This window comes from Papilio xuthus, unplaced genomic scaffold (assembly GCF_000836235.2).
Source record: "Papilio xuthus unplaced genomic scaffold, Pxut_1.1 DF825017.1, whole genome shotgun sequence".
Classification (NCBI taxonomy): Eukaryota; Metazoa; Arthropoda; class Insecta; order Lepidoptera; family Papilionidae; genus Papilio; species Papilio xuthus.
The window spans coordinates 4,311,850-4,327,982 of NW_013533632.1; the positions used below are offsets into that span (position 1 = coordinate 4,311,850).

Here is a 16,133-nt window from a genome sequence, read left to right on the forward strand (position 1 = left end):
TTACACATTGAATATGGCTAACCACGAGTTTTTACTTCTAGAAAACATGTACGGAATCACACTGTCATCTCTCGTAAAATCTATTTTTTTACAAGAAATGAAAAAACAATTAGAACTAATTACCATCGCGGAACATCACTTTCGATCGTTCGTTGATGGAAAAATTCTGTATAATATAAACTTGAAAGGACAATAAGAACTCCTGTTACGGGAATAAATGCATTTATAATTTAGGGAAAATAATGGTTTTTTGCAGCAGTGAATAAATAATACAAGAAAATCCAAAATGTTTCAGTAAATTTTTAATTCTTTGAATTGGCATGATTGAATAAATAAAGTAAAGCGATGTTTTACAAAAGTTCGCAAAGATTCTTTTATTTGTAATATAATTGAAAAAAAAATAAAAAAATCATTTCTCTTAATCCACAAATTATTAATATGGGATGGTGTTCTTCTATCTATTTGATATTATAATAATTTTAACTTTTAACCGAATTAAATTGAAAAACACGCGTGGAATTAACAAAATAACTGTCTTAATTCTATTGCTAAAAAATAAAAATAAAATAAAAATAATAATTGTTAACATGTTTTTTTGATAAACGATTAATTGTTAATTCATTAACTTGACATTGTTCTGAAAGCGCTGTGATAAGGCTTTTTCGCATGCGGAAGTTTGAAGCATATTTTATCGGCAACTGTACTAGGTAAACAGAAAATGTTAGTAGCTTTTAACTTCACCGTTACACCTTCAGCACTGAAGTTGGCTTTTGGTGCCTGAAGTACGATACTAGGCTCTCATAGACGTCGAGAAGATATTTTGTATAATGAATATGACTCATCGTAAGTTTCCACTTCCAAAATGCCTGTACCAAAACACATTCTATCGTATTCCCTTTGCATAATAGTTTAGTATAAATTATGTATATTTCGATTTTTGGAAACCACTGTAAATCATATTTAGTATACCCCTCGTATTTGTTTGGCTTACATCGAAAATAGTACACTAACACAGGCTACTTTTTTATAACGCGCTAATAATTTAGTATAAAAGAATTGATTAAACAGATATGTTCAACTGATTGTAAGTAAAAGAGTATCTAGTATGATTTATTTCTTGAGAATCGCGTTAATAATATCGCTATTTCGTTTCGAAAGCGATGCCGTCAACTTTTCGGTATGCGAGAGCACAAAGGATATTTTACCCCAACATGTACTAGGTCAATAGAATATGATGTTATTACGTCTTGCTGAAGCAATTTCACATTTCACGTACCTTACCTTACCTTCGCAGTGAAGGGGGTCACAATTACGTTATTTAAAGTTGAAGTGCGCATGCGGGATTCATAAGCAACACGAGGTTAATCCTGAAAAAGTACTAGAGCCTCATGGATGTAGAGAAGGTTGTCTGTTTTGCATTTAAACCTGCCTTTGGGTGTCGCATGCGTTTTTCAGGATTACCACGTGGTGAATCCTGAAAGATTACTAGGCCTTCATAGATGTCGAGGAGGCTTTTTGTACATTGAATATGTCTGACCATCAGTTTACACATCTGATAAGTTGTCATAATCTCACATTATCATTATCCTCTTTGATAAATTAGAGGATAACTAGCTTTTGCCTTCGACTTCGTCTGCGCAGAATTAGAAAAAGGGTAAAAGTATCTCATGTATTATTCGAAACAACGCTCTATATCTATGCTTCATTTAAATAAGATGTTGCAGATTTATGAAACAAATATATGAATCAAAGATATCCCACGGGAACCAAACATAATTCCGGAATTATGGGTTGCCTGTTCTTCCTGATTGTCCTAAATCTATGCACCCCATCAAACAATCGCATTTATAATATAGTAAAATAGTAAGATAAAATGATTTACATATTTTTAAGCAACGGAAACCCACTGTAACATTCGTTACTGTATAGTCCGAAAAGAATCTCTAGGGGGCTAGACAAAGTACATTTGCTACGAAACGTTTCCTAACTTCAAAAATGTATAGAACTTACAACATCTTTCGATAAGTCACGTGATTGTCACAAGTCAGTTCCATTTTGGAATCCGTTATAAAATCGTTTTGGAGCGAATGAACTTTGTCAAGCCTCGCTAATCCGGTAAGTTTGGCACTATTATTACTGTTAGTTCTGTCAGAAAATATGTAAGTCAGGTATTCGAAGCTGCCTTTGGGGGTCGAAGTGCGCATGTGTGTTTCAGGATGACCACGTGGTGAATCCTGAAAGATTACTAGGACTTCATGCATGCCCAAAAAGCTTTTGTACGTTGTATATGGTTAACCGCGATTTTTCATTTCTAAAACACTTGTACACAAACACACTGCTATTACTTGTAAAATCCAAGTTTAAAATAACTAAGACTAAAATCGCCGCACATCGCTTTCGATCGGTCTTTATAACCTAAACTTGTAAGGATAATACGAACTCATGTTACGGGAATAAATGCCTTTGCATTTAAGGTGAAATAATATTTATATTTGCAGCTAGTGAATTTGACTGAAATTGAAATGTAAGACTAAAAATTGTTGTTCACTATGAACGACTTATTTGTTGTTAAAATTAAATAAATGTTACTCTGACTTATGTACTTCCAGCATCGTCGTTATCAGAAAATGTAAATTTTATATAGACCTTATTATCTTCACAGGAAAGGTTATAATTACGGTATTAGAAGTTGACATAGGGTGTTGAAATACGGATGCGTTTTTCAGGACGACCACGTGGTGAATCCTGAAAGATTACTAGGACTTCATGCATGCCCAGAAAGCTTCTTGTATATTGAACATGGCGAATCACGAGTTTTCACTTCTAGAAAACATGTACAGAATAACACTATCATCTCTCGTAAAATCTATTTTTTTTACAAGAAATGCAAAAACAATTACAACTAACTACCGTCGCGGAACATCACTTTCGATCGGTCGTTTAAGGAAATATTCTGTATAATATAAACTTAAAAGGACAATAAGAACTCCTGTTACGGGAACAAATGAATTTATAATTTAGGGAAAATAACATCAAATAATGGTTTTTTGCAGCAGTGAATAAATACTAGAAAAAGCAATATCCAAAATGTATCAGTAAATTTTTAGATCTTTTGTATTTCACATTTATGTTGTTGGCATGATTGAATAAATAAAATAAAGCGATGTTTTAGAAAGGTTCGCAAAGATTTTTTAATTTGTCATTTATAATTTAAAAAATAAATAAAAATACATTTCTTTTAATGCACAAATAATTAATATGGGATGGTGTTATAAATATTAATATTTGGTTTTGTAAATTGGTTTTATTAAAAAAAATATTTTTTGCCAAATTAAATTTAGAAAACACCACTCGTGGAATTGACAAAATAACTGTGTTAGTTAATTCTGCTGCTTAATTAAATATAAATTAAAATAAAATAAAAATAATAATTGTTAACATGTTTTTTTTTGTTAAACGAATTAATTAATTAACTTATCGTTGTTTCGAAAGCGATGTGATAAGGCTTTTTCGCATGCGGAAGTTTGAAGCATGTTTTATCCGCAACTGTACTAGGACAACAGAAAATGTTAGTAGCTTTTAACTTCACGAGTTACACCTTCAGCACTGAAGTTCGCTTTTGGTGCCTGAAGTACGATACTAGGCTCCTCTCATAGACGTCGAGAAGTTATTTTGTTTAATGAATATGGCTAGTCCTAAGTTTCCACTTCTAAAATACCTGTACAAAAGCACTTTATATCTTATTCTCTTTGCATAATAGTTTAGCATAAATTATGTATATTTCGTTTTTTGGAAACCACTGTAAATCATATTTCGCAAACCCCACACATTTGTTTGGCTTTTCACGTAAATAGTGCACTAACACAAGCTACTTTTTTGTTACACGCTGGTAATTTCAAAGAATTGATTTAATAAATATCTTCGACTGATTGTTAAAAAGAATCGAGTATAATTTATTTCTTGAGAATCGCTTTAATAATATCGTTATTTCGTTTTGAAAGTGATGGTGTGAACTTTTCCGCATGCGGAAGCATCAGGAATATTTTACCCCCAGCTTGTTCTAGATCAATAGATATGATACCTTCACAATAAAGGTCACAATTACGGTATTCAAAATTAAAGTGCGCATGCGGGTTTCATCAGCAACACGAGGTTAATCCTGAAAAAATACTAGGGCCTCATAGATGTAGAGAAGGTTGTTTGTTTTGTGTTTAAACCTGCCTTGGGGTGTCGAAGTACGCTTGCGTTTTTCAGGATGACCACGTGGTAATTCCTGAAAGATTACTAGGGCGTCATAGATGTCGAGAAAGTTTTTTGTACGTTGAATAAATCTAACCACAAGTTTACACTTATTAAAAACTTGTGCACAAACACATTATTATCTGTCGTAAAATCTATATTTTACAAGAAATGCAAAAAAAACCTGTACTACTAACTAATCTAAAACTATCTCAAGTAACATTCAAAATTCGAGAAACAGCGCTATTGACCGGCACGGCAGTTTAAATAGGTATACAAATTCAAAATAGTAATATGAATTTCGAATTATCTTTTACGGAAACAAATGCATTTGAATTTGGGAAAAATGACATCAAATAGTATTAATATTTGCAGCTAGTGGTGAATTTGACTGAAATTGAAATTTAATCGAATCGTGATTATCCGAAAAAAATAGTAGCCATAATTGAATTTTATATAGACCTTATTATCTTCACAGTAAAGGTTATAATTACGGTATTAGAAGTTGACATTGGGTGTTGAAGTACGCATGCGTTTTTCAGGACAACCACGTGGTGAATCCTGAAAGATTACTAGGACTTCATGCATGCCCAGAAAGCTTTTGTACATTGAAGATGCTTAACCACGAGTTTTTACTTCTAAATAACTTGTACAGAGTCACTGTAACAATCAGGTCTCGTGAAATATAATTTTTACTAGAAATGCAAAAAAATTAGAACTAGTTAAAGTCGCGGAACATCGCGTTCGATCGGTCTCTAACGAAATATTCTGTCTCATATAAACTTGAAAGGATAATACGAACCTGTTATGGGAACAAATACATTTGAAGTTAGCGGAAATGCCGTCAAATATTGTGATTGTTTCAACAGTTAATTTGACTAAAATTTAAATTTAAGACCAAAGATTGTTATTCATTACGAACTACTTATTTGTAAATATTACTATTATCGTTGATGCAAATGTTTGAATGTATCGAGGATGGATGTATGCATTGATGGATTTATGTTAGAAAGGTTTCTACAGACGGGCCTTATGGATCTCGCTGATATTTCGCATTCGTAAAACATAGCCTGGAAGACCACATGTGTTTCTGTTAAGGTTTTTAATAGGAATTACGGGTGACAGCTATTTATAAAATAAAAATACTATTCTTTTTACTTAAATTCTATAATTTGTCTGAAATTTGACCGCTGAATCCAAATGAGTTAATAATAATATAATTAATATAATTTTTAATTAAGTAATAAATTTAGTTAATATTAATTTTATATTTTGATAAACAAACGAACGAATAATTAAATAATCAAAAGTGGTGACGGCGAAGCTTTCATACGTGCGGAAGCTTTAAGAATATTTTACCTTCAGCTGTACTAGGTCAACAGAAAATGTTAGTAGCTTTTAACTTCACGAGTTACACCTATAGCACGAAGTTGAAGCAGGCTGAAGTACGGTTACTAGGCATCCATGGCGCCATCATACATGGCGAGAAGGTTTTTATACTTTGAATATGTCTGACCTTCAGTTTATACTTCTGATAAACGTGTACAGAAACACATTAACATTTCTTATATCGTCTTTGGTCGAAGCTTTTGCTCGCGATTTCCTCTTGTCACAATTAGTAAAAGAGTATAATTATCTTATTCGAAACTACGGTCTATGCCGATTTCAATAAGATGTGTTGAACCGTAGCAGTTATCAAGTAAATATTGAATCAAATGTATCCCACGAGAACCGTACACATTTGTCAAATTATAGTTACCCTATGTGATCTTTCAGACTGTGTCTTAATCTATATTATAATGTCATATAATAAAATAGTAAGATAATAAGTTTTACATGTATTTCTGCAATGAAAACCCACTGTATTATTTGTTACTGTATAATCTGAAAAGGATATCTTACTCGGTGAGACAGGCAATGCTATCTTCTGATAGTTCTGTCACAAAATATATGAATAATTACGCTATTTAAAGTGAAGCTACCTTTCTGTCTTGAAGTGCGCATGCCTTTTTCAGGGTGACCACGTGGTAAATCCTGAAAGATTACTAGGACCACATAGGTATCGTGAAGGTATTTTGTACGTTTAACATGGATCACCGTGAGCTTTCACTTAATTGCTTATATGTACATGAACGGATGTTGCAGTACATTTTTTCCCCTCCGATGCTATTATAACTACACCACACAGACGAAATTACGCTATCGATCGGTTATAGTATGAACCTGAATGTAACAAACTATTGCCCCGTTTAAACTGGTATATTAATTTTTAGGGAAAATCAAATGCGTTCCTTACATCGAAAATTTAATTTAAAAAAAATTCGAACTGTCTGTCAGTCTCTAAAGCTACGATTTGTAGAACGGTTGGACAGATATTGATTTAAATTTTACTGGAAAGTATTATAGTTTACTTATCGGAGTATCATAGGCTACTTTTTATTACGCGCTGTCGAAGTTGTAATCATAATTAATTATTTTTTTTTTCAAAGTTATTGTTTCATATAATATGTTGACTTTCACCGTTAATTATTACTATATGAAAATATAACTTTAATGACTGACATTTTTTGCTTAAAAAAAATCATATAATACTTATTTATTAAGATTCTTACTAATAAGGTATTTTATTTCGAAAGCGATGACGGAGCTTTTCCGCATGCGGAAGCTTTAAGAATATTTTACCCCCAGGGTACTAGGTCAACATAAAGTTTTTGTAGGTTTTACCGCAACGATTTCTCATTTTACGTACGCCTTAAGTATCTCTTATTACTTTCACAGTAAAGGCCACACAATTACGGTATTCAAAGTTGAAGTGCGCATGCGGGTTTCAGGATGACCACGTGGTGAATCCTGAAAGAGTACTAGAGCCTCATGGGTGTAGAAATGGTTGTTTCTTTTGTATTCAAAGCTGACTTTGGGTGTCGAACCGAAGTACGCATGCGTTTTTCAGGATGACCACGTGGTAATTCCTGAAAGAATACTAGGACCTCAGTGATGTTGAGAAGATTTTTATACATTAAATATGGCTAACCACGAGTATTGACTTCTGAAAAACTTGTATGGAAACATTCTGTCGTTTCTCGTAAAGCCTATTTTTTACACGAAATGCAAACCAGAACTATCAAAAATCTCGAAACATCGCTTTAGTTCGGTTATTTAAGGAACATTCTGTATAATATAAACTTGATAGATTGTACGAACTCCTATTTCGGAAACAAATGCATTTGAATTTAGGGTATAAGATGATATAATTTTAATATTTGCAGCTGGTGAATTTGACTGAAATTGAAATTTAAGACTAAAGATTGTTGGTTACTACGAACAACTTATTTGTTTATTAATAATAATATCACGTAGACATCCTTCCACAATCATCATTATCCAAAAATGATAGTAGGTTGTTTCACTGATTTTATATAGGCCTTATTACCTTCATAGTAAAGGTTATAATTACGATATAAAAGCAGCCTATAGCTGTTAAAGAGCGCATGCGTTTTTCAGGATGACCACGTGGGTAAATCCTGAAAGATTACTAGGCCCTCATAGATGTCGAGAAGGTTTATTGTGTACACTGAAAATGACCAAGCTTCAGTTTACATATCTGATAAACCTGTACAGAAGCACATTGTATCTCTCATATTCACTTTGAAAAGTTTTTATATAATTTTCTAAATTGAAAATCTTGTCACATTTATTGCTAAGCCTATCTTCTGCCCTTGCTACTCGCACTATTAACTTTAGCAACAAATATTGTCTTATCCCTTCATTCTTTGATTTTTATTTCGTTTCGCAACTTTTTTCCCTACTTTACTATTTTATTTGGGAATACTATGTATTTTTGAATTGGCATATTATTAACAATAACATATTAAGTTACATTCGTGTACTTAAACAGTATGCCAATCAAATATGTTTTTATAAGCTAACACAGACCGACGACCAAACCTACAGTGAAACATTACGTAGCAGCAGACTTCTTCGAATCGAACGCTTTCAGATGACTTTCACAAAAACTTTCCAAACAGACAATGTCCTGCTGTTTTTGTACTCATACGGTTTAAACTTTCACGTTGTTTACAAATAATAACTAGCTGATGTCGTTTGTCCGCTCCATCCGAACGAAATTAAACAAAAACTTAGAAGCCTGGGTGTTCTTCCAGACTATGTACTATCTTCTATGCCAATCGAGATCCATTGTCCCGTTCTGAACATTCGCATTTATGATATTATTATGATACTATATTAAGTGCACCGAAAGTTGGCTTCACAAGCCCTGAACAAAATTTCAATCGATAGAGAAACCTGAAATCCGATAACAAGTACTAAGGTATCAGAGATTACAGGTAGTCTACTATCTGCGTCCCTTTCATTCCTACGAAAATATAATGATTGATTACCAAAAACGGTGAGTCTGAAAAGGATATCAGTATATTGCTCAATCCAAAGGCCTGCTAAAATACAACCTCGCCTGTACCATAGCTTCAATGTATTTCTTCAGAATAACTCTGTCTCTTTTCCCTCGTGAAAATTACGAGATTCTACCAATTGGCATGTTTGAAAGACCACGCCCGGGGCGGGGCTAGTCACGAACGATATTCGTAGAGTTACGTCAATTTAAAAGAAAACTAGTTTACCAAGCAAAAGTTACACCGTTAAAACTATTATGTTTAGAACGATCAAAATACACGAGAGTTTAATTTTCTCATCGTTGACCGCGAATTGTTCTTTTTCTTCGACTTATATCGAACTAAACATCGAATATGCAAGCATATCATAAATAAATTTTCATATTGCCATCATCCCTTATCCCCTTTTCCTCGTCCTGATCAAATAACAGATTAGGTTATACATTTTTAATGCAGGATCTTCCTCAGTATTACTTCAAGACAACTCAATCCACTCATTCATACAATATATTCAAAATACATATCTAGTTTTACGACAACACTATCAATGCATCATCCTCAAAGTCATGTTAGCCTAGTACACGAGCGGCGGAAATGCTAAATCGCGGTGCGAAATTGCGTTTTTCGATACTTTGTTTCGTTCGTTCTTGTATATTATCTATTTATTTTAATTTTTTACTCAAAACTAAATTTAATTAGAAATTGATGCAAACGTAATAAATATATTACAAAAAATTATGTAAAGTTTTTACAATAACAGCTTTATAAAAAGCCATTATAAATAGTATTATAAATTAAGTAAAATTAAACATTGCCGGTATATTAAGTCTTTTATAAAAATAAAAGCTTGAGAAGAACGCAAAAAAAAACTTTATAAATTACTGTATCTGTTTTTTTACAACAAAATTATAAACGCTACTAAAAATCACTTACCTGGTAAATTCACTAAGGAAACTTCCTGCATACCAGCAAGCACATAAATGATTCTATTTGAGTATATGTCATGTACCCTCGTCACCAACACATCGAAACTTTTGATGGCCGAATTGGCGCGGTCAATGAACTCTTTCCAATCCTCACTCGTCCACGTTACTGTTTTCAACCCGGGCAGCAAGAGAGAGGAAAGTCGGACCACTTGAGGTAAGAAGAGTGGTCTCACTTCTAACTTAACACGACGCAGCGTCGCGAGATAATCTTCCAGCAGAAACTGTTGACGGAAAATCAAATCAACATTTTGGATTTATCTTGTTTTATTATATTTATTATTTTCATTTTAATTATTTTGAATAAAACGGAGTGTAAATATTATTTGATTTGCTTCGTTTCTATTATAATTTCTAGATCGATTAAATGTGATTAACAGTTAAAAAGTAGCGAATGAGCATGAATAATTTAAATACAAGTTTTATGTACATAAACGGTCGTAAATGTATTTCTTAGAAACTAACCTGCAGTGAATCATTGACGATTGTAAAGTAGTTCTTTTTGGCATACAGAGAGTGACACACGATGGGCAAGTCGATGTCCATTTTAACAAGGCAGTCTGATTCCCTTATCAATAGTTTGATGGTATGATCCAAATTGACTGCTACACGACCAGATTCGTCAATTTTTAATAATGTATTATTGAGACTGTCATCAACATCGCATAACTAAAAAAAATGTTACCAATTTTTACATTTAAATATACTTTTAATGTTAAAATTACAATTTAACTTTCACTTTCTTTGAAGTCAACCGACTTTTTAAATTTTATATCTTGTTTTATTAATAGCGTTGTTAGAAAGTCTGATGTAAAATAAGTATATCAATCGTTGAAATTTATGTTTACAGATGATGCACTATGCGACATTAAACTTTAGCTCCATAAAGCTCTGAACAGGTCATAAATTCCTAGTACACAAATAGTACCGATAGTTGGTATAATATTATCATCGATAGTCACAGCGTAGTGTGTTGAGACCGGCCAGACTACCCGCTCCTCCCCACCCACCCTACAACCTAACCACCCAACCTTCAGCTAAAATCAATACAGTGTACGTACGTAATACGTGACGTATAATGGTATTACTTCTTCAGCTTATGAATTCCCGGTAACTCTAAGCAAATTTCATCAATACTTTGGTATAACCTTGAAAGCTACACCCAGTTCGATCAAAGATGTCAAGAGTTATATTTGCTGTCCTTTTCTAGCTGCCTTCATTCTGCCTACATTATTTAAGTCGTCTCTTTTTGTGTAGTTTTAGTAAGAGAAATTTATACTTAGTGGTCATTTAACGGTTATAAGTGAATTAATTACTTGTTTTAAGAAAGCTGTGCAGTAAATTAAATTTTAGATCTCTAAAAATTTTTTTTTTGTCTAACGTTTCTTACATTTTGATTCATCCATACAGCGCGCATAGTGTCTTCGTAGTTGTGAATGAGGGTGCGCGTAGCCGAATACTTGCGCATCATATCGGCGGCGGCGGGCAGCGCGCGCAGTACGGGGTGCGAGCACACGCTTTCCACCGTCTCTGTCATGTTGTGCATTAAACATCGCGCCCATTTTATGCGACCTTAGTACATTGATAACGGATACACGTCATTTACATTTTATACACTTAGCTTTAGTTTCATAGAAAAGCATTTCGTCGTAGCTCGCCTTAAAGGGAGACAACTATGGAGACAGTTATGGAAATTTAATTATTATTAAGTTCTTAAAAAAATATGTTTTAATAATAAATAATATGACAATTACTGCAATACATATCACATACCTGCTATTGGTGAATAATTTCTTGGTAAAGGTGGATCATCTTTTTGACGTTTAAACATTTTCATTATTTTGTCGACTTCCTTTTCGCAATATTTTAAAACTCTGTCGTATTTTTCTTTTAATTTTGTTATTAAAATTTTTTGACTGACCTGGAAATTGTTAAAATATTTTACAAACGTATTACATAAAGTAGTCATGTACACGACTGATCTATATTTTTAAAAGAATTGTTTTCACCTTTTCAAATCTTGTCAAAAATTTTATTCCTTGTGGCGTTTCCCAAACACTTGCGAAGTTCACTTCTATTGTATTTCCAATTGATTCCCGAAGTGTGTTAGTTTTTGCTTCAAATGTTTGATAGTCCTTGTCAAATTCATTATTCCTATAATCTAAATAATCATACTGACACGTGGTGACCGCTTTCTTAGCCTCTTGGAAAGCATGCATGGCATCTTCCAAATCTGAAGTTGAAATAGTGTATTAAAATATGGTTTGATGATTAATGAAATGAGATGGAATAAACCTAAAGAACAATATATTGTTTCATGAAAATATCTACCAAGAATCCTCATCTACGAATGTGATTAAGAGTTAATATTTGTTTGAAATATTATACATATCCTGATTTCATGATTAAAATGCACTTAAATTACTAAAATTGGGTAGTTTCATTACCTTACCTTCACCAAGTAATAATCCCTCCATCCTTTTTTCAAATAAGTTATTATAATCGTCCATCATATCAAACATTGCTATGATTTTATTCAATCTCTTGCAGAAAGTATCAAATTTACCAAACACATAGTTTTCGGAGAAGCTAAACTGTTCAACGTTAGGTAAAAAAGGTTGATTCTTCACGTAAATATATGTATCCCTATAAGTTTTGTTCAAGTTTATACAATGCAAGAGTTTCTCGCGTACCACCATGCGTTCTTGTGACCAAATAGTTTCTTTAAAACGACTTGTGATGTACTGCTTACAAGTTTCAATCATTTGATTCGTTATCTGTGAAATAATATTGCACACATTTGAAATCGAATCTAAAAAAATTATACCGCTAACCTAAACAAACAAATATTGGTAATATCAAATGAAAGCTACATTGATAACAAAACAATACGTTTATTTCCTAATTATTATTAATCTTGTTCTATATTTAACGTAAGCTTCATTCTATTGTATGGAAATCCTGACGCGCTAGATAGTTTCGCATGTTTGAAAAATAGAAGCAACGCTAAGGCTTCCCTTACAATTATCGATTTTTCATTTCATATGAACCTGGTTTATAACTATTTAATCACAATCCTCGGTAGTATAGTGGTTAGTATCCCCGCCTGTCACGCGGGAGGCCGGGGTTCGATTCCCCGCCGGGGAGATCTTTTGTTTTTTTTAACTATAACTTAATAATCAATAGAAGAACCAATTATTTAGTATAACTTCTAACGAATTTTTCTTTTTAATAAAGTAATATTTCTTAAATATACTTAAATAACTTACTTTGACCATTAAGGATGATATTCTTTCCGAGGTGTTGTAAAATTGTGAGACGCTGTGTATCAAACGAACGGTTTGTAACAGGCTGAGTATTGAATCGTTTATCTTAACAGGATCGTCCAGGTAAAGGGAATGACAACATTTTTCCATGGCTTGAATAAACTTTGCATTATCCTTTGCTTCATTGTAACAAAATGTTATTTTATGATCAGTATCGCGCCAAAGTTTAATTGATCTTGAATTAGCCAGTTGTAAACATGTCAGGGTAAGTTGAACTTCATTATCCTATTTGGAAATAATTATCATAAGACAATTGAAATCAAAATAATTGAATAACAAATATAACATAACTTATAGTAGAAATTAAACAATTGTTCAATTTGAACGACATCTCCTACAGTCTACGATGCTTACACAACGCCGAGCTCTACGCGGCGTAGAGGTGCTACGTGGTGTAGCCACCTTAATACAGAGGTCGTTGTTTCGAATTGAAATATTTTGATTATAAATAAAACATTGTTCTAAATATTATCCATAAATAAATCAATTAATTTATAACACAATAATAACCGTTATTCTAGAACATATAACTGAAAATATACATTAACATAAAAGTGAAAACTGATTACTGTTAATCAACACACCCCAAACTACTGGCATTAGTAATATTAAATTTTCACTTAAATTTAAGTTAAATTATGCGGATGAAAACGCTAATATAATTAAATTTAAATATATGCATTGCAACTGACCTGCAAGTACGACACCAGCTGTGAGAATTGCGCTCCTCTTTTCTTCCAGTATTCCAGCTCGTCCTGTGGTCCGCTGGAATCTACTTCGCGACGCAGTTGCTCGCTCTCGCTGAGTATCTTCATGTTAAAATTATAAGAAGAAATAATTTTAAATAAAATGTTAACGTGAAATGGAATTGTTAAGATTAACAATTTAGAATGGTTTAAATGGCAATGAATTATTTAGTATTCTAAAATTAAAATTCTTGAAAATTTATCAAATTGATCTTGAGTGACCTTGAGACCGCTATCCACTAACAAGGTTTTCATAAGCACCAAGAAATGTTATATTTTACCTCCATGATTTTTTTCACCCACTCATCCACCCTTTCTTCTAGCATAGTAATAGTGTTTGGGTTTTTAGTCATCTCTTTTAGTTCATTATGATCTTGTAAGTTAGCCATTACAGCTTTGCCATCGTCAAATAAATTCACTTGATTGCAAACATCTTCACATACTATGAAAGATTATAAAATGAATATATATTTGCATTCGCATTATTACGACAAATTTTCATTTCAATTTTCAAAATAAAAACTGTGATCACATAACTGAGTATCGCTTCTTTATATTTAAATTAAATGCGATAGAATTATATCCTCAGTAATTGATCCAAATTAGTGACAAATGTCATGAAAGTCAGCAAATTACTTTGTAAACATCGCTACAAGTTTGTTTAAAATGATAGCCGTTTAATAGCTTGCAATTTTTTTAGATTTACCTTTTAAAGCGCTACAAAAAGATCTGAGTCCGGGCAGTAATTGATTCTTCACGATTGGAAATCTAGTTTCATCTTCATCGCCATCGCTACTCGGATGAGCCAGGGCGTTCATGTATACGTGTTCCATGACACGTTCTATCGCCGTCACCAAACCCACCTTGCCCGCGTTTAAAATTCCACAAAACCTTAAAATTAGAGGTAAAATATAATGTGAATTTGTATAAAAATTCATGCAGCTACGAAATCTAAACTTTTTACTTACAAGTCTTTATGGAAGCCTTCTTCTGGTAACTGTTTGCTGACGTTGATTCTGAACATATAAATGCATATGCCAGTGAACTTCACATCCCAACCATCTGATAGGAACAATTTCTTCTTGAGCGTCACTTGTGGGGGCGGTAGTTTCGCCTGGCCTTGCTGTCGAGGCTTTGTTCCCTCCACTGGCAGTCGCTGTTCTACTTCTTCCACATCTTGGTAATACCAAAGAAGTTTGTTCCTCATGTGGGGGAGAAAAAGCTGGTTGATATCGTCTAACTGCAACATATTTATTCAGATTATTTTTATTCAATTATAGCAGTAACCCGCGACTCTGCGCGGAACTAAACAAAAGTCTAGTAATTATAGCCCAACTGTGAAAGAATTTTCAAATATGTTCAGTGGTTTCTATTCTATCCTCTTTATAATTCTAGCAGTAAATAATATGTTGCTTTTTAATCGTCACTCTGCTTTTTCCACATACGTGGCTAAATTCACACACTTGCACATATCTTTTCCATAAACAAGTATTCGCTTCGGTAGATCATTTTTATGTATTTTTATGCCTCATACCATGTTTCCTTCAAAGACATGATCCATGATAGCATGTCTTGGCAGTCCCGTCCCGTCGATAAGGAGTTGGAATGTAAACTCCAAACGGGGGTCCATCTCCCCCCTCCTTGCTTTGCGTTCGCATTCTTCTCGTCTTTTCTGGAATACATCAACAGGTTAGGTAGTCCACATAAAATTAAATGGTTTTGTTGTTGTTTTACCGAGAGTGGAAGTCAATTGTTTACTATCTTCAGTTATTTTTATATTAGTTTGTTTTTTATTTATTACTTGTTCGTTTGATCAAGATTATTATTAATGTAACATATTATGTATAAAAATATTTTGTACAATAGTTTGCTTTTTAAAATAAGAATATTTCTTTTGTATATTACAAACATTGTTAAATTAACTTTGTTTGCTTTTGTTTAACTCTTCCTAATTTGCAAACCTGCAAAATATCCATAACATCTTCTTCCTCTTCTTCCTCACTGGACCCAGGTTTAATATTATATACAAACATTGTTAACAAAGATATTTATTATTCATAAAAAATATAAACAAAAGAACAAATTAATTTTATAAAATTCAACTGCTTGATGTTAAAACTGATTATATTGACTATTTTTATTTTAATCAAACATTTTTGTTATTCACAAATTCCATATCATGTGTCGATGACAAACTTAGTTAGCGACTGAACGTAGGACTTAAAGGCAACGGTTCCTGAGAAACTATTATTGTAATATGCAAATTAAGCGGACAAATTGGAGGTGTCATTAAGATAGAAGGGGATGGTACGGAGTCGCACTTGCTATTACTAATAACAAAGTCGACACGCAAGCTTTTACTTTAGTCCACTATACGCAATTATAGTACCGAAGATATTTATTAAGAACAAAGTAAATGGTCGTTATTTATTC

At 32.8% G+C, this 16,133-nt stretch overlaps 1 protein-coding gene and 1 non-coding gene across 2 annotated transcripts in view; one reads left to right on the plus strand and one right to left on the minus strand.

Moving 5' to 3' along the window:
- The window catches only part of LOC106126102 (Dynein heavy chain 1), a 67,031-nt gene extending 51,298 nt beyond the window's left edge, over nucleotides 1–15,733 (minus strand). Inside the window, exons 1-13 of the mRNA XM_013323566.1 lie at nucleotides 15,662–15,733; nucleotides 15,235–15,372; nucleotides 14,669–14,940; nucleotides 14,407–14,591; nucleotides 13,982–14,142; nucleotides 13,647–13,763; nucleotides 12,898–13,179; nucleotides 12,081–12,405; nucleotides 11,638–11,861; nucleotides 11,402–11,549; nucleotides 11,019–11,200; nucleotides 10,094–10,297; nucleotides 9,579–9,852 (exon numbers count right to left, since the gene is read on the minus strand). Coding sequence (XP_013179020.1) covers nucleotides 9,579–9,852; nucleotides 10,094–10,297; nucleotides 11,019–11,200; nucleotides 11,402–11,549; nucleotides 11,638–11,861; nucleotides 12,081–12,405; nucleotides 12,898–13,179; nucleotides 13,647–13,763; nucleotides 13,982–14,142; nucleotides 14,407–14,591; nucleotides 14,669–14,940; nucleotides 15,235–15,372; nucleotides 15,662–15,733 — 2,584 coding nt within the window. The remainder of the gene's footprint in view (nucleotides 1–9,578; nucleotides 9,853–10,093; nucleotides 10,298–11,018; nucleotides 11,201–11,401; nucleotides 11,550–11,637; nucleotides 11,862–12,080; nucleotides 12,406–12,897; nucleotides 13,180–13,646; nucleotides 13,764–13,981; nucleotides 14,143–14,406; nucleotides 14,592–14,668; nucleotides 14,941–15,234; nucleotides 15,373–15,661) is intronic.
- On the plus strand, nucleotides 12,704–12,775 carry TRNAD-GUC (transfer RNA aspartic acid (anticodon GUC)). The gene has a single exon. It is a non-coding gene; the product is annotated as a tRNA-Asp (tRNA).
- Nucleotides 15,734–16,133: the final 400 nt, after the last annotated feature.